Source organism: Chrysemys picta, chromosome 4 (assembly GCF_011386835.1).
Source record: "Chrysemys picta bellii isolate R12L10 chromosome 4, ASM1138683v2, whole genome shotgun sequence".
NCBI lineage: Eukaryota > Metazoa > Chordata > Testudines > Emydidae > Chrysemys > Chrysemys picta.
This window is the reverse complement of record NC_088794.1, coordinates 10,596,373-10,623,084: the sequence shown is the minus strand read 5'-3', so window position 1 is coordinate 10,623,084 and position 26,712 is coordinate 10,596,373. Positions and strand designations below refer to the sequence as shown.

Genomic DNA, 26,712 nt, shown 5'->3' with positions numbered 1-26,712 from the left:
CATTAATGGACTTAACCACCATGAATTTATCCAGTTCTCTTTTAAACTCTGTTATAGTCCCAGCCTTCACAACCTGCTCAGGTAAGGAGTTCCACAAGTTGACTGTGCGCTGCGTGAAGAAGAACTTCCTTTTATTTGTTTTAAACCTGCTGCCTATTAATTTCATTTGATGACCCCTAGTTCTTGTATTATGGGAATAAGTAAATAACTTTTCCTTATCCACTTTCTCCACATCACTCATATACCTCTATCATATCCCCCCTTAGTCTCCTCTTTTCCAAGCTGAAGAGTCCTAGCCTCTTTAATCTCTCCTCATATGGGACCCGTTCCCAACCCTTAATCATTTTAGTTGCCCTTTTCTGAACCTTTTCTAGTGCCAGTCCCCCACTTTTGCTGCTGTCGCACAACGGCCGGCATCTTGACAGCCACTCAGGCTTTCACACCTTCCGGGTCTCCCCAGTCACTTGCTTCAGCCCCTCCCTCCTGCCAATGCTGGCGATGGAGCGCCACCAAGTGGTCAGAATGGGCACCTCTCAGAACACGATCATCCCAACCTGCTTACGGGCGTCGTTTTAGTCATTGCTACGCTGCTGGACAGGAAGCCACCTGCAGAGAGACGGTTTAGTGGCCATCTGTCCACATCCACCTGGTAAGAGCATCGCCGAGGCCCCAGCCTTGCTATTGAAGTGCGGCTGCGACGGGCTACATAAAACCACCTCTCTGATGGCCCAGATACACTCACTCTGGGTCTGTTCACTGCAGCCAGCCCAAGCTCTTACCCAACCCCCGCCCCTCTCACCCCAGGGTGGCGGTGCTTACAGCCCGGGCTAGCTGGCCCAGCTGGGGCTGTGGGCTAAAGTCTGGGTGCTGCATTCGCTCAGGCTGGTAATCAGACAACTATGCAGTGAGGACACAGGCTAAATCTCTTAAATGCTGCTAGTCCTCCAGCGCCTGCCCACAATTCCCCCCACGTGTCCAGGAGAGAGACGCTTTCCCACAATTCACTGGGAAAGATCCAGAGCGGTTCAGCTTGGTGCAGCATATACGCCCCAGGAAATGCTAGCACCACCCCAGGGCAGCGCAGCAGTGAGGAGGCAGGCAAAGGGCTGCTCACACCCGGCCCAGGCGAACCCAGCTACCGATCACCGGAGTTAGCCGCATGGGCAGAGGTCTGCCCCACACAGATTACAGCCTGCAGTGCACTTCAGGCCTAGTGTAATCGATCTCCTGGAGCCTGAACTCTCCACACATCTAGACAAATTCTCTAGACAAATTAGCTCTCACTAGCTCAAATTAAACTCTCTAGACAAATTAGAAGATTGGGCCAAAAGAAATCTGATAATGTTCAACAAGGACAAGTGCAGAGTCCTGCACTTAGGATGGAAGAATCCCATGCACTGCTACAGACTAGAGACTGAGTGGCTAGGCAGCAGTTCTGCAGAAAAGGACCTAGGGGTTACAGTGGACGAGAAGATAGATATGAGTCAGCAGTGTGCCCTTGTGGCCAAGAAGGCTAACGGCATTTTGGGCTAAGTAGGAGCCTTGCCAGCAGATCGAGGGACGTGATCGTTCCCCTCTATTTGGCATTGGTGAGGCCTCATCTGGAGCACTGTGTCCAGTTTTGGGCCCCACACTACAAGAAGGATGTGGAAAAATAGGAGAGTCCAGAGGAGGGCAACAAAAATGATTAGCGACAAAGAGTCCTGTGACACCTTATAGACTAACAGACATATTGGAGCATAAGCTTTCATGGGTGAATACCCACTTCATCAGATGAATGATTAGGGGGCTGGAGAACATGACTTATGAGGAGAGGCTGAGGGAACAGGGATTATTTAATCTGCAGAAGAGAAGAATGAGGGGGGATTTGATAGCTGCTTTCAACTACCTGAAAGGGGGTTCCAAAGAGGTTGGATCTACACTGTTCTCAGTGGTGGCAGATGACAGAACAAGGAGCAATGGTCTCAAGTTGCAGTGGGGAAGGTCTAGGTTGGATATTAGGAAACACTATTTCACTAGGAGGGTGGTGAAGCACTGGAATGGGTTACCTAGGGAGGTGGTGGAATCTCCTTCCTTAGAGGTTTTTAAGGTCAGGCTTGACAAAGCCCTGGCTGGGATGATTGAGTTGGGGATTGGTCCTGCTTTGAGCAGGGGGTTGGACTAGATGACCTCCTGAGGTCCCTTCCAACCCTGATGTTCTATGGTGCAGATAAACCTTCCGGTCTCAGCCGCTGACACCGATCCCTTTGGACCGCTCTTCACCTGCACAGCTGGAACAGCCCATACAGCGAGCCGCTATCTAATGTGCCTGACGCATCAAGACAGCTAGGACTGACCGTAGCCCCCGAACTGCCAGCACAAAGGGCCTCACAGGGGGCTGGATTCTCAGATCCCAGGGGGAGTCTAGAAAAATCATCCCTCTGGCCAACCAACTGAGCAGCGTTTGCTATGGGACGCACTGGAAGAGACAACGTGGAGAGAGATTCTGCTGATCCCTGGAACGCAACAGTGGCTACCTTGAAATGACGTTGAACAAAGCATCCATTCTAACCCACCGGGCCCCGCTCTTCCAGACCCCGCAGCAACAGCGCTTTTACATACATGGGAAATGCCTGGGTTTAGCCACCCGTTTCACTTCTTTCGGTAAAGCCTGAAGCCTCTTGAGGGGACGGAGAAATGACGTAGCGAGAACACAACAAACCCGGGCATGCAGAGAGGAACGCAGGGCTGAGGCAGCCTGAATAAAAAGCACAACCTGGAATTTGAGCTAGCGACATGTGAAATGCAGGAGAGATGCTTTTTCCAGTAGTTGAGCAGCCCAGTTAACAGGCCAAGCAATTGTCGTGGACTGGGATGTAGGCAGTCAGACCTAGTGGTCAGAGCCAGGAACCGAGCCAGGCGTCAGAGGGGGAGCCAGAGCCAGGAGTCAAGCCAAGGGTGGGGCATAGGAGCAGGGAGTTGGAACAAGGCAGGAGGGCAGAGAATCAGGGACATGGCAGGAAGGCAGGGCTCAGGAGAGAAGGCAGGGTCTGCCGTAGCAGGCAGCAAGTCACCTAGTTACTGGGACAACTTCTGCTACCTCCTTCTGGCTTAAATAGCAGATTTGAGCCAATTGGAGAGACTAGATATCTCCTCCAATCAGGAGCTTCATGGGTGGCACCTCTAGTGAGCGAGGGTCCAGCAGCCCCACACTTCCTGCCGGACCCAGCAAGTCTGAGGCCTGTCTGAGGACCTGCGTTTGAGACCCATGCTTCCCCCCAGCAATGTGAAAGGGGGTATTTTCAGTCACTGGAGGGAGGTTTTTTATTACAAATATTTGCATTGTAAAAAAAAAAATAGTATTTTTCAATTCACCTAAGTACTGTAGCGCCATCTCTTTATCATGAATGTGCAACTTACAAATGTAGAATTATGTACAAAACCTCTGCATTCAAAAATAAAACAATGTAAAACTTTAAAGCCCACAAGTCCAATGAGTCCTACTTCAGCCAATCACTAAGGCAAACAAGTTTGTTTATATTTACAGGAGATAATGCTGATCCCTTCTTGTTTACAATGTCACCTGAAAGTGAGAACAGGCGTTCACATGGCACTGTTGTAACCGGTGTTGCAAGATCTTTACATGCCAGATGCACCAAATATTCATATGTCCCTTCATGCGTCAACCACCATTCCAGAGGACATGCGTCCATGCTGATGACGGGTTCTGCTGGATAACAATCCAAAGCAGAGCAGACTGACACATGTTAATTTGCATTATCTGAGTCAGATGCCACCAACAGAAGGTCAATTTTCTTTTTTGGTGGTTTGGATTCTGTAGTTTCCGCATCATAGTGTTGCTCTTTTAAGACTTCTGAAAGCACGCGCCGCTCCTTGTCCCTCTCAGATTCTGGAAGGCACTTCAGATTCTTAAACCTTGGATCGAGTGCTGTAACTATCTTTAGAAATCTCACATTCTTTGCATTTTGTGAAATCTGAAGTGAAAGCGTTCTTAAAATGAACAATTTATGGTGGGTCATCATCTGAGATTTCTAGAACATGAAATATATGGCAGAATGTGGGTAAAACAGAGCAGGGGACATACAATTCTCCCCCAAGGAGTTCAGTCACTAAGGTTACGTCTTCACTACCAGCGTGAAAGCGCTGTGAAGAGCTCTCCCAGCACTGTTAAAAACCACGCCCACGAGTGGAGTAGCTCCCAGCGCTAGTGCACTGTCTACACTGCCACTTTACAGTGCTGAAACTTGCTTGCTCAGGGGGTGTTTTTGCACTCCCCCGAGTGAGAAAGTTTCAGCGCTGTAAAGTGGCAGTGTAGATAAGGCCTAAGTAATTAACGCATTTTTTTTTTAAACAAGCATCATCAGCATGGAAGCATGTCCTCTGGAATGGTGGCTGAAGCATGAAGGGGCATATGAATGTTTAGCGTATCTGGCACGTAACTACCTTGCAATGCCAGCTACAAAAGTGCCATGCCAATGCCTGTTTGACATTATAAATAAGAAGCAGGCAGCATTATCTCCCATAAATGTAAACAAACTTGTTTCTCTTAGCGAGTGGCTGAACAAGTAGGAGGACTGAGTGGACTCTAGGCTCTAAAGTTTTGCATTGTTTTGTTTTTGAGTGCAGTTATGTAACAAAAAAAAATCTACGTTTGTAAGTTGCACTTTCACGACAAAGAGATGACACTACAGCACTTGTATGAGGTGAATTGAAAAATACTATTTTTTTTTATCATTTTTACTGTGCAACTATTTGTAATCAAAAATAATAATATAAGGTGAGCGCTGTATATTTCGTATTCTGTGTTCTAAATGAAATCAATACATTTTAAAATGTAGAAAAACATCCAAAAATAGTTGTTAAATGTCAGTTGGTATTCTACTGTTTAACAGTGGGATTAAAACTGTGATTAATTGTTTTAATCGCGTGACAGCCCTAGTAATAGTATCATCCCATTGCAGTTATCACCTCAGCACCTTTCTTCTTTGCTTTGGACAGGAGAAAACATTTGGTAGTTTAAAGGGGATGATCACTCTTCTGACTGAAGCCTTTTTCCTGCCATGTAATAAGGACCCCGGAACGTTAGAAGCCACAAGAGAGATCAGAGGGGAAAATACTTTTCTCTCATTTATTTTTCAATTTGAGCTCTTGATGCATTCGCCAGCGGCGTGTGTCAAGTTAATCGTGTGAGTTAACTGTAATTAATCAACAACGCTAATTATTACTAATAACCCCTAGAGCTTTCCATCGGTCCATCCGAAAGCGCTTTCCAAAGCAGCTTAGCATCCCTGTTCCCATTTTACAGGGTGGGGAAACTGAGGCACAGGAAGGGAAGTGATTTGCCCAAGGTCACCCAGCAGGCCAGTGGCAGATCTGAGCACAGAACCCAAGTCTCCTGAGTCCCAGTCCAGTGCTCTACCCCCTACACGACACTGCCTTCCCTTTCCACACAGCGCCCCTTAATCAGCAGCTCTTGCTTGTACGCAATGCCAAATAGTTCAGCCCGGAAGCACCAGAGCATCTCCCCTCCCTGCCGCGTGCTCCTGGCTCTGGCTCTGAGATGCGTGGCAGCGTTGCAGGACCGGCAGCATTCCCTCCCCTCACTGAATCTGTGACCAACCTCCCCTGTGCTGCACCTCACCCAGCGCCTTCCTTTGCACAGCTCCCTGCCCACAAGAGAAGAGGGTGGGCATCCTTATCACCACCATCGACAACTCACAAGATGCCCCCCCTGCTGCTCAGAAAGGCAACAATGGGGGTTATTGTTGGAGCAGGATGAATGGCACAAAGTGCTTTTGTGCTGCAGAAGTAGCGTTATCCATGCCGGGGCGGGGGGTGGGGGGGAGCTGGCCAAGCACCCAGACAAAAGCACCTCCAGGGTCGCTCTCCAGCGTCACTCCGAGGTGCAGGACGGGCGATGCCGAGCCAGACCTGGGCAATGCACCTGCACAACACACCTGGAAGCTTGCCAGGACAGCGAGCCACTACCCGTGGGACAGAGGGGTCCAGCAGAGAGGGGGGCGGGAATTGAACAGATAGGCCATGGCTGTAGCTAGCAGATTTATTTCGTGTCTAGAGACACCTAAGAGGAAAGCCAGGACTGCATCAGCGCGGCTGAGAAGGGGTAACCCGCTTCGAACAGCGGGTGCTAGTGAATTAGCTGTCCGTACAGCTCTCCTCACTCCAGTGCCTCAGACAGAGCTGGCTGTCAAAGCAGCAGGGGAATTTGTAGTTTATCTGCATGAAGCAGGCACCTATCACCTCCCACGTCTCGGTCTGAACCCCGTACGGGCCAGGCTGATGTTACTGACGAGAAGCCGCACGTGCGATCGCAGATCGTTCTCAGAGGCCAAGGGAGGGATGCAATCGACAAGGGGCAGAGCGGCCCGGCAGCCCGTCTGAATGCCCGCGGAGGAGGATGGAGACGCAGAACCCGTCCCGCTTCTGTGAGCGACACCTGATTAAGGAGTGCTGTTAGTCCACACGCAAGGGTGTGCAGGGCTCCGATCACCGCAGCGCTTGCTGCGGGACAGTGCAGGGGGCACTCCAGGGTTATGACAGGGAGGGGGGCCCGGAATCAGACTCAGCACTTCTGGGTGCAGCGAGCCCAGCGTTAACCCTCTCAGTGCCTGGCTGCACAGCTCCCCTCTCTGCTCAAACACACAGAGACTGGAAAGCCCAGGGAGACCCAACTATAAACCCTAACTGGAGCACAAGGTAGATTCTGCCCCATATCCGTCTGCCTCTCTAGTAATCTACAGTGCTTCTCCTTTCAGGCCAGCATGCCCATTTCCTCTTTCATCTCCCTCTGGCCCTCTGCTTGGCTTTTCCTTCCCTTCGGCTTCATCCGTGGTCTGTCTTTTTTTTCCTCTCTCTTTCCCTGGGATTCCACGTTCTTGAGCTCCGTATCCCCTCGGTGATCCAAATGATCAAACAGAGCAGAGCCTTCTGCGCCTGCCGAATCCAGAGCTGAGCCGTACCATCCCCCAGTAGGGTGTGGAACCCATCCCAGCACTGGCTCTGTGAGACGCTGGGAGCTCTGCACCCTCTCCCTGCTTCAGCCCCGTCAGCACGGTTGCAATCAGACATAGCCCTTCCGTAACCTTGGACTGGGGAGGTCCCTTCTTTCTCCGGTTCTTGGGCACTGTACATCACCTTCTTCACCTGCTTGGGAGGTCTGTGCCCCGTCCCCATGGCTGGCACAGTTTTCAGGAATACTGGGGTGTCTTTTCTCCATCTGCCACACACTTGTCCGCTCTTCCTCTGGAGGGGCCAGGACCATGGGGTTCCCATACCTTCTGACAGTCCTGGGACACTGGAAACCTGGAACCATCCTGCCCAAATTAATGCTCGTGAATTAAGCCACAAAACAGCCCTCTGCCTGGGTCAGGACAGTTATTTCTATGGCAGACACAAATTGCAGGCACAGAGAGGTTACAGGCCTGATTGTCAGCAGGTGAAGGCCCCAGGTCCACATGCTCGCATGTAGATAACACAACTGCACAGCTGCGTTGGGAACTGGAGCACTCCCATGGCATGTGGCCCCATTAGTGTGCGTGAAGCCCTGGCCTGCGCGGACAAGGCAAGCTCATGGGTACAGAGAGGCCTCCCATTTTGGCTTACTGAAAAATCAGGCCCTAAGGGACTTGCCCATGGTCACGCAATGAATCAGTAGCAGAGCACAAGAGACGTGCTTTAGCTCGGCTAGAAGTCATGGGCTGACGCGGAGCTGAATGGGGGAGTCAGCGCTCTCTGCCTGGCTGCTCCGCGAAGGAGTGAGAGGTAACCCCCAAAAAGAGAAATACCAAGAGAGCGAAAGAGGGTGATTGGCTTATAAACCATGCTGGCTGCAGCTGACAGGACCAGATCCACACCTATGGGTGCTACGGTTCTCTCCTACCCCCCCAAAATCAGCAGCATTCGATCCCCCGTTTGGTGAATGGTAACAGGAGGTAATGGGGGCACCTTATGTAGTACTGGGACAAAACAGAATGGGCCATGTTCCTCCCAGGTGCGAGTCCAGCGCAGTCAGTGGAGTCACCCCAGGGATGAATTCATCCCGAAGTGCCAAAGTGACTTGGTTTCATTTCCTCTTAAGTCGGAGCAGTTGCTACATCTGATTTCCAGTGGAGTAGCTCACGGACCTGAAGTCAGAGAGCGAGGGTAGGGGCCGCCCACTCCTCACACAGCTCCCCTAGGCAAGAGGTGGGTTCTCCATCACCTGGAGCCTCTCAATCAAGACCCGATGTCTTTCTAACTGATACCAAGTAGGCCACAAGTCACTGGGCTCAGTGCAGGACCCAGTGGGTGAGATTCCCTGGCTGGTGCTAAGCAGAAGGTCTTACTAGGGACGGTCACAGTGGTTTAAAAGCCAGGCTGAGGAGAAGGGAGGATTCCTGTTTTGCCCACTAGACCAGGGTACAGTACTTGTAAATATCATGGAGACCAAGAAGAGATCCCCAGGAGTTTATGTTCAAATATCCTGCCTTACTGACTGCAAACCTCCTGCTGCAATAGGCATATATTACAGAGCGCCGAGCACACACCGAACAAGACTTACTCCGAAGCCACAGACTCTGGGATCGGCTCGTCTAGCAGCTCCAAACTGTGCAGAATCCAATAGCACAACCAGGGGCGGCTGGCGTCCAGACACTACGAAAGGGAAAAAGAAGAAAGCAGTCAGATCTCGGACCGGCGCTGCCGACAAGGCAACGTTTGTTACACGGCAGCAGGGAGATGGAGACAGGGCTACGCTGAGGTCAAGCACAATGAAGCGGATTCACTTGTACGGCTCTGGGGTGAGTTAGCGAGCGACTGAAATTATTCTAAGGAAGAGAAGTAGAAAAGTCACAATGCAGGTCCTTGGAAGCAAGGCAGATCAGAGGACTAGGAGGGCATGGAACTCATAACACCTGCAAAGCCATGAAAATTAGAGAGACGCTCCAAAAAGACTCTAGAAAGGAAATAACCCGAAAACAATAATAAAGGCTTTCATTCCAAAGGATCCCAGAGCGCTTTACGGACCACATACACAGCACAGAGATCACTTCACCCACTGCTGAAATGCAGCCACCTCTGGGGCATGGTGTTTCAGCCATTTAATGCCACACAGCATCAGTAGAGAAGCAAAGGAGGATGCCTAACTGAAATTAAACCAGTCATCTAGAAAACTGGGTTTCACGCCGACTGGAAAATGAAAACAAAGGTAAGCATAAAACACCCGAGCGATAACCAATCAGTGGTACCGGCGGCCCTTTAAATGCAAGACATGCAATGGAATGAGCGCCGGAGCTCCAGTAGCTAATACGTGGCCTGCAAAAGTGCCCCTGGACAAAACAGTAACTGCAAGTCCCAGGCAGCATGCAAGACTGACAGGCCGAGGAAGGAAGGGGGAACAAGTGGGAAGTTTTACAAGCCAAGAAACAAGCTGGATAGGATCCCCAGTGACTGCTGCTGCCAGCTCTGGGACTGGGGTGGCTGACGGGGCGGCGGCAGAAGGCAGCTGTGACTTTGTCACTGCGCGGTTACCTCGTAGGCGTCCGTCAGTTGTCTCAGGCCTCTCTTCAAGTAGTGGAAATGCTTCTCGCGCTGCAGAACAAATCTGAAAGGCAAACAGAAGGTGAAGAGTGCTCGGAAGCGTCACCCAGCATTTGCTAGTGAATTCATCTTTTACATCCCAACCGCTCAGAGCGGGGACGCCCTAACATGCCATCCTCTAGGCCACTCGGATACCACACAACAAGCACTACACACATACCAAGAGACAGCACAACTTCCATTAAACAGAGCAGACTGCAAGTGCCTGCATCTTTACCACGCAACATGACAAATCTCAGCATGCAGCGCTCCATCTTGTTCGGAGCGGCTAGGCTGCAATGCATGCTGGGAGCTGTAGTTCCTCCATAGCCAAGATCAAGGTAAGAAAGGTTTGATGCAAATTAAAGTGCAACTTTCTAGTGCCATGCAAGCTGCTAACGCAGCCGTCAGCCGGACACCGCTCAGGCATCCTTAGCCTAGAGGATGCAGGAAGAGAAATATTGCAGCTGCCATGAACTGAAGATATTTACAAATGTCCCCGAAGCACTTCTCCAGCAGCACATCAACCAGTTAGTCAGGGCAAAGAGACGGCACAGAAAGGATCACACAGGGGGGATTTTAAGGGCAGGAAGAACAGCCCGTGGAATGATTAGCCCTTCTATGCAGTTTACAGTTGCATACTGGTCCTGTGGGTACAAACACTCTTTGCTGTTAAAATCCTGTAAAGGCGTAACTGCCATTTGCTGAGCAGCGCTTAGGAGAGCAGGCACAAGGTTGGACTACCATATTTATCAGAGTACTAGCACCCCTGTGTTCTCCCAAGAGCCCGTGCAGCTCTAGGCCCCCCTCCAGAAGCCAAGCATAATGCTCACTTGGCTCTTTGCATTACCACTGCCTCCGATGTCAGTTAGAAACCCATTTTCTTGCCTAGCCGCTGTCTTACATTCCTCCTCAAAAGCTTTCAACAGCTAGACGGGGCAGGGATCTCACTGCAAAGTGCAGCCAGCGTTACCGCGCGCAGCCACTCGAGGCAGTCCGAGGCGGGACATACCAGCTGTGATACTATCCGCTACAACAGATTTGGGAAATTCGACCTCCCCGCAGGAAGAGAACAGCTGATTCGCCCCTTCTACGCAGACTATAATTTCTTGCTCTACATCTTGTTGAGTCTGGCCCCAGCTCTCTGTCAGGTCCTTTGTGGTTTTAATCCACCACTTCTCACCTGTCTCTGCTCTCATTGGTTTTAAATCGAATACATGCAGGGACTTGGAACTGGTTTTTAGCTGAACCACACTATTTCCATGTTCCCACAGAGCTAGAAAACAGAAGCATGAGGTGCTCATTCCCTTTTGGGCCATCGAGGGCCAGAATGACACAGGGACTGAGGTACCTAAAGATGTAGACCGGTGCCGAGGGGCCCACCAAAGGATCTAGGTGCCTAAAGCCCATTGGCTGTCAATGGAGTTAGCTGTTTAGTCTGCTTGGGCATTTTTAGGGATTAGCTTAGGTACCTATCCTTTAAGCTTCCAAGTTGCTTTGTAAATCTGGCTCCGAGTATGGAACATAATCCCAAACTAGACCCTCAGAGGTCAGGGACAGTTCTTATTTAGAGTATCAGAGGGGTAGCCGTGTTAGTCTGGAACTGTAAAAAGCGACAAAGAGTCCTGTGGCACCTTATAGACTAACAGACAAATTGGAGCATAAGCTTTTGTGGGTGATGCCCACCTTGCATCCGACGAAGTGGGTATTCACCCACGAAAGCTTATGCTCCAATACGTTTGTTAGTCTATAAGGTGCCACAGAACTCTGTGTCGCTTATTTAGAGTGTGAATTCTCTGGGACAGTGACTGTTCTGCATTTGTACGGCAACCAGCACACCAGGGCCCTGCTCTCAGCTGGCCCGTGGGCCCTACCGGAGTGAAAATATCATTCGTAACACGGTGGCCACCTGATTTCAGACATTCAGTCAAGCGCCCACATGTGCACGCTAGGAGCACGAATTGGCATAAGTAACAGGCCTCCCGTATGAGGAAGCAAAGGTCACCCGAGATCAGGTGCACCAGGAGCTGGATTTTAGCCAGAGGTGGTTTTGGATGGGGGAGGGACTAGACTGCACATGTGTGATGACTGGTGCTGCTCCAGGAGTTCCATACTTGGCTGCTGGATTTGATTTGACCTTGGTTTTAAATTGGGAGCAGTGGATATGAGGACGGTGAAGACGGAGAAGAAAACAGGAGTAGGGACTAAGGAAGAGAAGGGAGAAGCGCTGAGAGGAAGAAGGGGGCAGGAGGAAGATGGGGCAAAGAGCCAATCAGCAGAGATTAAGGGCATACAGAGTCCAACCTGGAAAAGGCACCTGGTCCACCCAGGAGACAGGATGGTGCGATGCTGCAGGCGTTATGCCCATCCCCCACTGTTCCCACCCTTCCAGCATCCACCTGGGGGTGTTACTCAGCACTGTGCATGCAAATGGAAGCTGGCTCTGCGCAGGGAGGTTATGGGACAGACGCACCGGGTGGGCAGAGCAGCAGAGCTGTTGGGTTTGAAGATCCAGGGAGTCACCCTAACAGTTTAGCCCAGGAGGTGGCAAACACCTCTAATCCTCTTGCCTCCCAACGTGCAGCTAAGTAGCTTGTGTCAAAGTGGAGCAATGCATGCTGGGACCTGTAGTTTCAGGGTGAATACTAAATGCAGCATCAGGCTGCACTAGAAGCTCCTAGGAGCCACATCTCCGACACAGCCAGCCAGAACACGTGAGCAAACCAACGTGAGATGAAAAGCAGAGACAGGGACGTCTGACTCCTGGGCTCTCTCGATGGGCAAAAAGAGGGTGTCCGCCCATCGCGCTAGCTCAGTCGAGTCCACTTAACACGACTGACAACTGCCACCAAGACAGAGAGTAGTGCGTTCGAGGCCGTGCTGTGGCCTAGGTTAAAACCCGGCCAGCGGACATGACTTCCAAACGCACCACCCTGCAAAGTTCACCCAAGACTCCCGGGTCAAACATTCCCATGGCTTCTATTGGGTCTGCTCCAGTAACTTACTGTGAGGTGTGGTGGTTCGTCTTGTAAGCGCTGAAGACCTCTTGCACCAAGTCTTCCACTCTGGTCTGCAGGAAGTGACGGTCATCAAGCAGCAGAAAGGAAGAAAAAGAGCTCTTTAGTTTTGGAAAGCAACCTCACCAAGTTTACCTAGCAAGCAGCATGTGTGACCACAGCCCATCCAGCCATGCAGGTGCAGCTTAGCTAAGGGCAGGATGTGCCCAGAGAGTAGACTCCAGGACAGAGTTACAGGATTACAACATGAGAAAAGACCACGTTGTGTCAGAGCCGCACACGGCTTCTGGCCTTCTGATCCCCAGGCCAGCAAAGAGGCCTGCAGCATGGCTGGATGGGCAACCCCAGCTGCTTCTCACGTCTGAGCAAGTTCACTCACTAACAGAACAGGGAGAGGAAAGCCGGGGTCAATATCGACGTGTGTTTCAAATCCGCATGGTGGTCTGACCCCAGGACAAGTCGGGAACTCTTCTGTTCTCACCCCGTCTCCGACCCCCTGTGGGACGTCACTCACCCACTTTGCCTCACTCTCCCGGTATGCCAAATGGGCTTTGGGGACAATCACTCCGGCAGGTCTGGCACAGTGCTTAGGCCTTGTCTACCACAAGCTGTACAGCTTTGATCGTACCGGGCTAGTGAATGCAGTATAACCTCTCCCTAGTGTGGATGCAGTTCTGTCAGTATCAAGGTCCTTACACCGGTACAGCTGTTCCCATATGGGAAGGGGAATGAACAATATCTGTGTAACTGTCCCCATCAGGGGTTGGAGCAGTATGCCTATACTGGTAAAAACCACGACACCCCTAACCGAAATAGTTACATCGATACAAAACCCGTGCGCAGACAATGGAACATAAGAGGAACACAAGAACGGACATATTGGGTCAGACCAAAGGTCCATCAAGCCCAGTATCCTGTCCTCTGACAGTGGCCAATGGCAGGTGCCCCAAAGGGAATGAACAGAACAGGTTATCAAGTGATCCATGCCCTGTCACCCAATCCCAGATTCTGGCAAACAGAGGCTAGGGACAACATTCCTGCCCATCCTGGCTAACAGCCATTGATGGACCTATCTTCCATGAATCTATCTAACTCCCTTTTGAACCCCATTATAGTATTGGCCTTCACAACACCCTCTGGCAAGGAGTTCCACAGGTTGACAGTGCGTTGCATGAAAAAATACTTTCCTGTGTTTGTTTTAAACCTGATACCTATTAATTTCATTTGGTGACCCCTAGTTCTTGTGTTATGAGAAGGAGTAAATAACACTTCCTTATTTACTTTCTCTATACCACTCATGATTTTATAAACCTCTATCATATCCCCCCTTAGTTGCCTCTTTTCCAAGCTGAAAAGTCCCAGTCTTATTAAGCTCTCCTCATACAGAAGCTGTTCTATACTCCCAATCATTTTTGTTGCCCTTTTCTGAACCTTTTCCAATTCCAATATATCTTTTTTGAGATGGGGCGACCACATCTGCATACAGTATTCAAGGTGTGGGTGTACCATGGATTTACATAGAGGCAACATATTTTCTGTTTTATTATCTATCCCTTTCTTGATGATTCCCAACATTCTGTTCGCTTCTTTGACTGCCGCTGCATATTGAGTGGATGATTTCAGAGAACTATCCACAAGGACTCCAAGATCTTTTTTGAGTGGTAATAGCCAATTTAGACCCCATCATTGTATGTGTATAGTTAGGATGATGTTTTCCAATGTGCATTACTTTGCATTTATCAACTTTAAATTTCATCTGCCATTTTGTTGCCCATGCACCCAGTTTTGTGAGATCCTTTTGTAGTTCTTTACAGTCTGCCTGGGACTTAACTATCTTGAGCAATTTTGTATCATCTGCAAATTTTGCCACCTCACTGTTTACCCCTTTTTCCAGTCATAAATAGGATTGGGCCCCGTAGAGACCCCTGGGGGACACCACTATTTACCTCTCTCCATTCTGAAAACTGACCATTTATTCCTACCCTTTGTTTCCTATCTTTTAACCAGTTACCAATCCATGAGAGAACCTTCCCTCTTATCCCATGACAGCTTACTTTGCTTAAGAGCCTTTGGTGAGGGACCTTGTCAAAGGCTTTCTGAAAATCTAAGTACACTATATCCACTGGATCTCCTTTGTCCGCATGCTTGTTGACCCCTCAAAGAATTCTCGTAGATTGGTGAGGCATGATTTCCCTTTACAAAAACCATGTTAGCTATTTCCCAACAAACTATGTTCATCTATGTGTCTGACAATTTTGTTCTTTACGATAGTTTCAACCAATTTGCCCGGTACTGAAGTTAAGGCTTACTGGCCTGTAGTTGCCATGGTCACCTCTGGAGCCCTTTTTGGAAGGAACTATAGATGTGTTATCACTGGAGAGAGAAAACAACACTGGGGGACATTCTCCCTGTTAACACCTGGGCACCGCTCCACTGCCACTACAGCACGCCGAGGCCCTACAAGTCAATGTACAGACCATACTTTGCTACCAACCACCATGAGACAGCGGCAAGTCAACCATCTCCAGTCAACAAGAAAGTGCCACAAGTCACCAGACCTTTTAAGGGAGAGGCTCAGCAGTAACACCTGGCTGTGAATTACAAACTCACCCCGAGGAAGGTTTTTAAGAGCAGGTGGGACAAACACCTGCAAGGGATGGGCCAGGCTGACTTGCTCCTCCCTCAGCACAGGGCTGGACTAGATGATCTCTCGAGGTCCCTTCCAGCCCTATGTTGCTATGACTCTATGCTCCAAAGACAGACCTTAAAGAATGATCACGGGAAGGGGCTAGGAGTGGCTTAAAAGTGTCATTCTTGTGTGTGCCATGAATTCCCAATCTCGCTTGCCTAGGCGGCCGGCCACTCCAAAATCCCTTTCTGCAGCAGCAATGAACACGTAGGCCCCAGTCCGGCCAGTTCTTAAGCACACACCTGACTTGATCCAGTCAGTCCAACTGAGGTCAATAGGGCTGCTCACGTGAGCAGAGGCAGGCATGTGTCTAGCAGCGTGCTGGAGCATGGCCTTGGCCACCGTGCCGCTCCAAAGACGCAGTACAACGGCCAGGCTCTTTGCTAGAACATTCCTGCTACTTGGTTTTCTGGCCGGTCACTCCTGTCAGTCTTCTCCAGTTGGCCGAGAGCCGACAGATGCTCTGTTTCTGAGGTGCAAGGGCAGAGATGTCTCAGAGAGCTAAGAGCCACCCAAATATCACATCTACAACCAGCCAATGGAACCATGGCCCAACAGCGCCACATGGTGCCGTCGGCTGCCCTTGCCACTTCTTGCGTGAGGGGTAGGGACAGTGGTTGGCTGCGTAACCACAGTCGCTGGTTCTGGAATTCATCAGGTTGCAAACGTACAAAGATGGATCTGGCAGCAATGGTGCCGTGTTTTGCAAATGTCACTGCTCTCTAAAGGAATCAATTGACGCCAACAACTCTCAAAGGCTTTTCCTGTCAGAACCCCTGCCTGATCCGACAGGGTTTATTCAGCTAAGTATATATTAGCTTTGCCTTATCGGAGGCTCCTTTTCAAGGAATCAAAACGTACCCGTAAGCCATCAAACAACCCCGACGTGACTTTTGTTTGTCCAAGGGGAATTCATGTATCTCCAACAGAGACGCAGCTTATCAGGAAGCTTGAAAAGAAAACGGCTCCTCGGCCAGGCTTCAGTTTAATTGGCCACGAGGAAAAAAATGCCTTTAAAAACCAGTTCACTTTACTCTGAGACCTCTGATACCAAACCGTATTACACTCTAATGGGATTGTTATGACATGACATCCCTATAAAGCCAAGTTAAGGCTGTTTGGGTGCCCTAGCTATACGTCTCCAGACCTTAACGCGTCATAGATTCTAAGGTCAGAAGGGACCCCTGTGACCATCCAGTCTGACCTCCTGGATAATGCAGGCCACAGGACTTCCCTGAATTAATCCCTGGACAAATTAGAGCACAACTTTAGAAAAACATCCAATCAATCCACCACAACCATACACAAGTCGTTCCAATAGTCAATTACCCTCACTAATGTCTCTCGCTTCAACTTCCAGCCATTGGATTGTGTCAGACCTTGGATTTCTTTTAAATTAATTCTAAATTTCCTGGGTTTCTAATGCTTGTTTTGGGAGATAATCACAACATTTCTGAGATGTTTCTTACTCTTCAGTTAATGATATATATTCAATTTTAACTTCATCTGTGATTTTTTTTGGTTGGGAATATGAGAGATTGAGACATTTTTACTGTAGGATGGTGTACAGATTAACAGATTCTGGTCCTTCTGGCTTTACTGTGATCATTCCAGTGGTTCTCAATTAGCACATGGATTACCGGCTGCCTGGCCGCCCAGCACCACGGGGTCTGGGCTTCCCGGCCAGGCAATGCATGGTGGGGTGGGATGGGGATTACTGGCTGGCCCCACATGGAGAGGCCCGGGGCTGTCACCCGGCCAGCCCCACAGAGGGTCCGGGGTCAGCATCGGGGCTGCCGCCTGGTTGCCCAACCATTCAGCCCTACGTGGCCGGGTCCAGTGTCGGGGCTGCTGCCCGGCCCCAAACAGCAGGGTCCAGGGTCCCTGCTGCCAGGCTGCCCTCGCCCAGGGCTCCACTCCTTGCCCCACTTCGTGGAAGGGTCGCTGGGCATAGGGGTCTGTGGGGGGCATGCTGTGGTTCTCAACCTGCAGCCCAGGTAACAAATTGTGGGTCGCATATGCAGCCCAAAATGATAAATTGGTTGAGAACCACTTGATCTCGGCTGAGCTCCTGAATGACACGGGCTGCAGAATCTCACCCGCTGATCCCTGCATCCAGCCCAGAACTCCCAGCTGAGGGAGAGCAGAGAGATCTAAATTTAAACATTAACTCGATTTGGTAGTATAACCCCTAGGTCTGGTTTTTGAAGCACACGAACTGTGTGGTCGGCGAAGCCTATGGCAATCTCTTTTCCTAATGTAACAATCTGGGTGTGGCGTGGGTATTCTCTGGATCTGGAAACAGATACCCGAGTTATACCCGAGACAAAAGGGGATTTTATTCTGTTGGAAGAGCTGGGAAACGATAAACACAGCTAGCGATGCCACTCCCTGGAGATGCAAGTCAGAGAGGAGGAGCATTGCGTGAGCCAGAAACACCAAACTCCCCCCTCACCGCTGCATGGAATCATTTCAGGGCAGGAGTGAGGCGGATCTACGCGTACAAAGCCATGGTGAGAACAGAGGGCTACAAGTCTCCAGGGTTGTCAGGCTGACACCTTCCACCAGCACTAAGATTATTTAGTGTTTCTCTTATGGGGGCACTCACAGGCCCCAATCGGGATCAGGGTCTATCTGCACTAGGGGCTGGACAGACACTAAGAAAGTCACAATCCCAGCCCCAAGGAGCTTCCATGCTAACTAGACAAGCCAGACAAAATAGAAATAGACAGTAAGCTCTTTGAGGCAGGGACTATCTTCTCGTTCTGTGTCTGTACAGCGCCTAGCACCATGGGTTCTGGGCCACGACTGGCGCTCCTAGGTGCTACCCTCATACACCTAATAAGTAACAATCACAAGCAAGATGTCAAGGGATGTTTTTTTTTCCTCCTAAAGTATCTTCCACGCCCCCTCTCTGTCCAGCTGACCCTGAGGGCCCTCCCTTTCCACTCCGCACACAGGCTCACCGTGGGGAGGACAGAAAATTAGCCAACTCTCTCTAATGAAAACAACAAAACAATCCTCTGTTTCTAGGAAAACGCGAGCGCAGGACACTTCTCAAAAAGCACCGCTTTCAGCCGAGGTGTTCGGTAAACCCTTCCTAACAAAGGAGGGGAAAAAACCACTAATCGACTGAATCAGACACCACAAAGCTCTAAGAAAAGGGTCATATAACAGGCACATTCTTGAGCCACGTGTGTGCTTCACAAATAGCGAGAGAACGATCACGAGCTCTCTCCCCACTAAGAGCGCTGGCCTTGCCTAGCGTAGGAGGAATTTGCACTAATCTACCCCAACCCTGGAACACAAATATATTGTGGGCAGCATTTGCCTGCTCTACGATATTGGAGACTCTCCAGAAAACACTGCATGGTGAAACCCCGATTTACTCTGGTAAATGTCTGGTCAATATGCTCGCCAAGGCTGCACCAGCCCCGGAAATCTGCTCCAGTCCATCCCGGGAGCTGCACTGCTTATATGTCGTATCTGCCTGTTGTCACTCACGTTATATACTTAGACCACGAATTCTTTGGGTCAGGGACCATCGGCACTCTCTCCATATAGCACCTAGAACGGGGGGGCCCGGCCTACAACTGGGGTCTCGACTCCCCAGCAAAACAGACAACAGAGCACAGCTTCAGTTGTGCAGGACTTGGGAACTCTTCCAGAACTGGAGCGCCATCCTGGGGAGCCGGCGAGCTCTCTGTGCTACAGCTGGGGGAAGCCCCACCTAGCCAAACTCTTGCTTTAGTAAACGGCTCCAGTGTCCCTCTCCACCATCAGAAATCCAGCCTCTACTGACGCTGAACATAGGAGTCCTGTCACTGGTACTATTTATATTTGCCGCCTTAGGTTTATATAATTCCAAAGGCTCCCAAAGCTCTTTAGACGCTATCCACACGCACAGAAGGCCCCTAAAACGCAGCCGCTTTGGGGCTGGACAGCAGCACACTGCAGAACTGAGAGAGAAGGAGCAATCTAAGCCTATGACCCGCTCTTGCGAAGAAATTCCTGGATCTGCAACATCCTCCACTAGGGGTAGCACCAGCAGGAGTAATAGTTTAAACCAGTCGTTCTTAACCAGGAGTACATGTACCCCTGGGGGTACGCAGAGGTCTTCCAGGGGGGACATCAACTCACCTAGGTATTTGTCTAGTTTTACAACAGGCTACATGAAAAGCACGAGCGAAGTCAGCGCAAACTAACATTTCCTACAGACAATGACGTGTTTATACTGCTCTAAATACGTAAGTACAATCTTTATATTCCAATTGATTTTTTTTATAATTATATGGTCAAAATAAGAAAGTCAGCAATTTTTCAGTAATAGTGTGGCCGTGACACTTTTGTGGTTTTATGTCTGATTTTGTAAGCAAGTAGTTTTTAAGTGAGGTGAAACTTGGGGATACCAAGATAAAGCAGACTCCTGAAAGGCGTACAATAGTCTGGAAAGGTTGAGAGCCACTGGTTTAAACAAGGCCCTGGCAACTGCCCGTATTGAAATTCGACATTGTGTAGGCGTGCCCCGAGCAGGGTTAGACCGCACGAGTGGTGGCCTGAGGCTTGCACCTATGGTGTGTGGTCACAAACCACAGGAAGGGCCAGTGTCTGACTACAAACTCAGTGAAAAGCCGCAGCATGAGCAGGGTATTCACGGGAATACCCCACTGAGATCTGGGCCCAGGACATAAGTGCATAGACACCAAGGCAGAACACTTCCATTGTACGCAGTCTGGCCACCAGGGAAAAAACAAATAACCCCTTAATAACTAGTCTGAAAAATTACACTGCGGAAAGGGGTTGTAGCATTAACTGAACTGCCGGCCATAGCAAACGCCAGCAACAGGTCCCTCACAGATAAGCCTCCAGGATCCAAAAGTATTTCCATGCCTGCTGGTCCTGCCCTGGGGGATGGACTCCAAGAATTCAAAGGCATAGCACGATCCAGTGGCTGGAAGTTGAAGCTAGCCATATCCAGACTGGAAATAGGGTGTCAATGTTTAACCATGAGAGCCATGAACGACTGGACCAATTTACCAAGCTGGCGGTGGAGTCTCTGTCACTCACCATGTTTAAATCGAGACGGGATGTTTTTCTCAAAGCTCTGCTCTAGGAATTACTGGGAGAAGTTCTCTGGGCTGTGTTAGACAAGAGGTCAGACTACAGCGGCTCCTTCTAGCCTCGGAATCTATGAAAATCTGGATCCGCACCGATGCCCCCCCTCCAGGAAGCCATTTCAGATCTGAGGCGTAGGCGCCCGACTCTGCGGGTGCTCAGGGGCTCAAGCACCCATGGAGGAAAAATACAGCGTGCTCCGCACCCACGGGGCTACTGCTCTGGTGGCCCTGGGGCTGGCTGCCAATCAGCTGTTCAGAAGCTGGTCCTGCCCTCCCCTCATCAGCTGTTGAGCAGGGCTGCCCCACCACTTGCTCCTCTCTGCCCCCTCCCCCCAACTGCCCTTAAGGCAGGAGGGGGCAGAAAGGAGCAAGCGCGGGCAGGGGACATAGGCAGCATCCATCATCATGCCAGAGGGCTAGCAAGGGAGGGCAATCACTGGGCAAAATTCTGGATGGATTAAGTAGTGGTTTTGTACCCCACACTTCAGAATGCCAGGGCCACACCGACCTACAGGGGCTCGGCACACATCTCCATTTGCCAGGGTCTTTTTCCTCTTGAACACACCCACACGTCTATTTCTCCATCCCCATCAGGCCTCTGACTTGACAGAGGTGTCACAGCGAGAAGGGGAGAGGGAAGAAACATGCTCATCTTTGCCACCACCACAGAGAACTTCCTGTTTCCACCACAGATGCGCCAGGTTTGAGTCAGGCAACGAACGCAAAGAAGTCAACAAATACTGTCCCTGCGACTAGGGCGCACACACTCACCGCACAGCCAGCCAGCATGGGCACCCAAATCTCTCCAGAGCCTAATCAGCTACGCTCTGTGCGAAGAACCCTACCCCTTCATTTAAAGAGAGGACAGCCAACTGGTCCTGATTCTGAGAGCTATGAATGGATCAAAGCCCAGCTGCATTAGAGGTTGCATCTCCACCTCTGGAGTACTTCTCGGGGGCAATGCAGAGCCTAAAGCCTGGGGCGAAGTGTGTGAGAGCCTATAAGAGACTGAGATAAGGCACTCGAAGGGATCTGGCTGCAGAACAAACTTCCAGCAGAGATTAAACTAATCCAAAACCTGGGAAGCTTTAGGAAATGCCACCACGGCTCCTTTAACACAGCTTTTCCGCCAGAAACAGAATGACGGTTAGCACAACAAACCTACCCAACGAGAGCTTCCCATGGCCGGAGAAGCGAGAAGAGCAGAAGACTCAAAGTCCACTAGGGACCTTGCAATGCCAATCTAATGAACGTGGGAGGGGCCCAGACACTATGGTGACGGGCACAAGTACAAAACCGTCAAATGGATGCATCTTTTTGGGAACTTTCCTCCATTCTGACCCAACACTCCGGCCCAGGCTTATAGCTGCCTGGTGAAACTGCCACTGAGCATGGAGATAAGGACACTGAAATTAGAACTCCGCTGGACTTCTTCTATTACCTAGATTGGGGTGGCCGACCTGTGGCTCCAGAGCCGCATGCGGCTCCTTGTATAGGCACCAACTCCAGGGCTGGAGCTACAAGCATCAATTTTCCAGTGTGCCAGGGGGTGCTCACTGCTCAACCCCTGACTCTGCCACAGGCCCAACCCGTACTTCCCCCCTTCCCCCAATGCCCCCGCTCCTTCCTGCCCCATTCCCTGAGCCTGCCATGCCCTCACTCCTCCTCCTCCCCCCAGAGCCTCCCGCATGCCACAGGAGGCATGGGGAAGGAGGTGGAGGCTGCTGACGTATTACTCTGGCTCTTTGGCAATGTACATAGGTAAATTCTGGCTCCCTCTCGGCACAGGTTGGCCACCCCGCCTAGATCACTAAAGCTGCAGAACTGGAATTAATTTGCAAACTGGATACCATCAGATTAGACCTGAATAAAAACCTAAACTTAATTTCCCCAATACTAATTTCTCCCTACTGTTACTCACACCTTCTTGTCAACTGTCTGTAATGGGCCACTCTCTTACCACTTCAAAAGTTATTTTTCTCCCTTGTTATCCTGCTGTTAATTGATTTATCTCATTAGACCGACCTCACACTTGGCAAAGCAACCCCCATCCTTTCATGTATTTATACCTGCTCCTGTATTTTCCACTCCATGCATCTGATGAAGTGGCTTCTAGCCCACGAAAGCTTATGCCCAAATACATTTGTTAGTCTCTAAGGTGCCACAAGGACTCCTAGGTTTTTTTTGCTGATACAGACTAAGCATGGCTACCACTCTGAAACCTAGCACCAGCTCGGACTCTTGTTCTGTCTGTTTTAATAGCCTCTTTCCTTTCCACCACTCACAGCCTTTGCTCTCTTCGTTCCTCTCGCTTTGGCCAACAGACCCTGGCAGTCTACAGCCACAGTGCCCTTTCCGGCTCTCATGCCTGTGCAGAGGAATTCAAGCACCTCCCAACAGCAACCTGTTTCCAGTGACATTTAAACTAACTCCACAAACACGTATCTGCTCTCCATGCGGCCCGTTCCAGATGAACGATGCTGGGCACTGCTCCCAACGCGCCCCCTTGCGCACTGTGCTGCTGGGGTGAGAGCACTCACAATCCTCACAAGGTGGGAGGGGAAACTGAGGCACGGGGAAAGGCAGGGATTTGCCCAAGATCACCCAGCAGAGCAGTGGCAAGGCCGGGAAGAGAGCACCGGCCACTCAGGCCCCAGCCCAGGGCTCTGCTCAGTAGACTAGACTGGCTCCTTGGTATAAACTCCCCCATCCCTGCCAGTAGCAGGGCAGTTATCTTTGTTACCATAAACCAAGCCCAAGCCCAAGCCCAAGCCCAAGCCCAAGCCCAAGCCGGGCCAGCCCCCCCCTCCCGCTATATAACCCCCCCACCCCCAGCCCGGGCCAGCCCCCCTCTCCCGCTATATAACCCCCCACCCCCACCCCCAGCCAGCCCCCCTCTCCCGCTATATAACCCCCCCACCCCCACCCCCAGCCAGCCCCCCTCTCCCGCTATATAACCCCCACCCCGGGCCACTCTCCCCTCTCCCGCTATATAACCCCCCCACCCCCAGCCCGCCCCCCTCTCCCGCTATATAACCCCCCCACCCCCAGCCCGCCCCCCTCTCCCGCTATATAACCCCCCCACCCCCAGCCCGCCCCCCTCTCCCGCTATATAACCCCCCCACCCCCGCCCAGCCCCCCTCTCCCGCTATATAACCCCCCCACCCCCAGCCCGGGCCACTCTCCCCCCTCCCGCTATATAACCCCCCCACCCCCAGCCCGGGCCACTCTCCCCCCTCCCGCTATATAACCCCCCCACCCCCAGCCAGCCCCCCCCTCTCCCGCTATATAACCCCCCCACCCCCAGCCAGCCCCCCCCTCTCCCGCTATATAACCCCCCACCCCCAGCCCGGGCCACTCTCCCCCCTCCCGCTATATAACCCCCCCACCCCCAGCCCGGGCCACTCTCCCCCCTCCCGCTATATAACCCCCCCACCCCCAGCCAGCCCCCCCCTCTCCCGCTATATAACCCCCCACCCCCAGCCCGGGCCACTCTCCCCCCTCCCGCTATATAACCCCCCCACCCCCAGCCCGGGCCACTCTCCCCCCTCCCGCTATATAACCCCCCCACCCCCAGCCCGGGCCACTCTCCCCCCTCCCGCTATATAACCCCCCCACCCCCAGCCCGGGCCAGCCCCCCTCTCCCGCTATATAACCCCCCACCCCCAGCCCGGGCCACTCTCCCCCCTCCCGCTATATAACCCCCCCACCCCCAGCCCGGGCCACTCTCCCCCCTCCCGCTATATAACCCCCCCACCCCCAGCCCGGGCCAGCCCCCCTCTCCCGCTATATAACCCCCCCAGCCCGGGCCAGCCCCCCTCTCCCGCTATATAACCCCCCCAGCCCGGGCCAGCCCCCCTCTCCCGCTATATAACCCCCCCACCCCCAGCCCGGGCCAGCCCCCCTCTCCCGCTATATAACCCCCCACCCCCAGCCCGGGCCACTCTCCCCCCTCCCGCTATATAACCCCCCCACCCCCAGCCCGGGCCACTCTCCCCCCTCCCGCTATATAACCCCCCCACCCCCAGCCCGGGCCACTCTCCCCTCTCCCGCTATATAACCCCCCCAGCCCCAGCCAGCCCCCCCCTCCCGCTATATAACCCCCCAGCCCCAGCCCGGGCCAGCCCCCCCGGCAGCCAGTGCCGCGCGGGGCACGCCGGGAGCCGTAGTCCCGGCCCCACCTGCTCGGCCGAGGTGAGGGTCCGCACGCCGTCGTCCCGCAGACGCTCCCGGCCGGGCTCGGGACCCGGCGGGGGCCCGGAGGCAGCCGCCATGCTCCGCAGCGGAGGGAGAGGCGGGCAGCCCGACGGCGGCTCGGCGGGGACAGAAAGGCTCGGGCCGGGCGCGATCCGCTCGCCGGCTCCCCCGCACGGCCGCAGGACGCCAATGCAGGCGGCCGAGCGCAGCGCCCAGGTGGGCCCCTCCCCGCTGACGGCCTGCGCGGCGTCGGCTGGGCTCCCCCTACCGGCCCTGGGCGGGACTGCAGCGCTGCCTGACCCCCGCCTGTGCGCTCCTGGCGCACGCGTGGGCACATGGCGCCCCTCTCGCGTGCGTGCGTGGCCCCCCTCCCACGTGTGCCCCTAGCATGTCCCCTTCCCACATGTGCCCCCTGCATACCCCTAGTGTGTCCCCCTCCACATGTGCCCCTAGCATGCCCTGTGGCCCAGGTGCCCTTAGCATGTCCCCTGCATGCTTGTACTGTGCCCACTCCCACGTGTGTTGCTACCATGCCTGCCCCTCCTGCATGCCCCAGTGTTTCCACCACATGCCCCTGGTGCATCTCACTCCCCTGTGTCCGTAGCATGGCCCCCCTGTGCCCTGTGTTCCTCAAATACCCCCCCAATGCCAACAGCAAGGGGGTTACAGGAATGTCCTGACTCCTACATTCTGGGTCACCAAAGAGTGTAATGGGAGGTCTTAAATGAAAGCCGGGGTCCCACTGATGACTGTTACCCTTGTGAAATGCATGTACAGCTAGTAAGGAGTTCTGTGTGTATTCTGCAAATTCGTTCTTAGGGTGTGTATCACAGTGGGAGGTTTCCTGTGTATTGACCTATGTATTGACGTCTCTCTCCCTTGGGATGGAAACTACACCCCTACGCTAACACTACAGGCATACTTGCATAGGAAGTCAACAGAGAGATGTGAAGTGAACAGGGGAGAGCCCAGAGGAGGGTTATACTGTCTCCGAGGTCAGACAATGAATTTCGGGGATACAAGCAGAAGGCAAGAAAGACGCCCCTATATTCTGTGCCTATGTTACCGAAATATCGGGTCCACCTAGCTGAGAGCCAATAACAGCCAGACAGGGATAAGGAAGAGTTGCTTTATTCTGCAGAAGAAAGGAGAGCTTTGCACCTTAGTACAAAAACTCTGTCTTACACACATTTTACAGATCCTTTATACACATTCAGACAAAGGTCCTTGCAGTGTTAACACTTGATTGGTGGTTGTCAGACCCGTGCTTTTGCTATCTGGTCAGTGAAAACCGACTTGGGACCAGCTCCAACTACCTTAAGGCCTTGAAGGGAAGACAGTTGAAAAGTTCAGGCTACTGTGTACTTGAAAAAAGAACAGGAGTAAATTTGTTAGTCTCTAAGGTGCCACAAGTACTCCTGTTCTTTTTGCAGATACAGACTAACACGGCAGCTATTCTGAAACTTGTGTACTTGAAGTGTCTGCTTCCCCCTAATGGCCACTGGTTGACATAAAGGCTGCTCTGTTAAGGGGGGTCACTAGTAACTTTCACAGTCCCCCCTTCGGGCCTGACAAATTCAAAAATTGTCAGGCCCGTTACGCAATTTGCGATCAAGCTGGAGGGACAGATACTGGGTTTTCTTATGGACAGCAGAGCTTTTGATCATAGCATTACACAGGCATTTGGCACATTGTATCATTGTCCAAATAACACATAGAAAGAAAAGAATCCATTTAACAACTGTTTGGAAGAGCCCCGTAAACCATGACCCAAGGTCTGGAAGGAGGTCCTCAAAACTAAAAGTGTGATCAAGAGATAAAGCACGGAAAACAACAGCAGCATTCTTAATGGCTTGTAAATCCTGCTCAATTAAGCCAGAATGATTAACATAGAAACAACATTTTTCCCCGATGCGAGCACAAGTCCCCCCCTAATTGGTTCATATGCTTGGAAGGAGCATTGAGAATGTTTGTACTTCCACCCAGAAAGTTTCCAAGTATGTCTCCATGGCCACAGATCAGATGGTACTCCTGATGTGTCTGTAAGGGCAGTGGGCCAAGCCTGATGCTTTAGATCATTCCGAATGGCCATTAGCTGGTCATTCAGGAAATCCTG

The 26,712-nt window shown here is 51.8% G+C and overlaps 1 protein-coding gene across 1 annotated transcript in view; it reads right to left on the bottom strand.

Annotated features, from left to right (window-relative positions):
• The window catches only part of FNTB (farnesyltransferase, CAAX box, subunit beta), a 34,285-nt gene extending 9,533 nt beyond the window's left edge, over window positions 1-24,752 (bottom strand). The window contains exons 1-4 of the mRNA XM_065594540.1: window positions 24,581-24,752; window positions 12,582-12,646; window positions 9,529-9,601; window positions 8,561-8,652 (exon numbers count right to left, since the gene is read on the bottom strand). Coding sequence (XP_065450612.1) covers window positions 8,561-8,652; window positions 9,529-9,601; window positions 12,582-12,646; window positions 24,581-24,673 — 323 coding nt within the window. The 5' untranslated portion in view covers window positions 24,674-24,752. The remainder of the gene's footprint in view (window positions 1-8,560; window positions 8,653-9,528; window positions 9,602-12,581; window positions 12,647-24,580) is intronic.
• Between the last annotated feature and the right edge of the window lie 1,960 nt (window positions 24,753-26,712).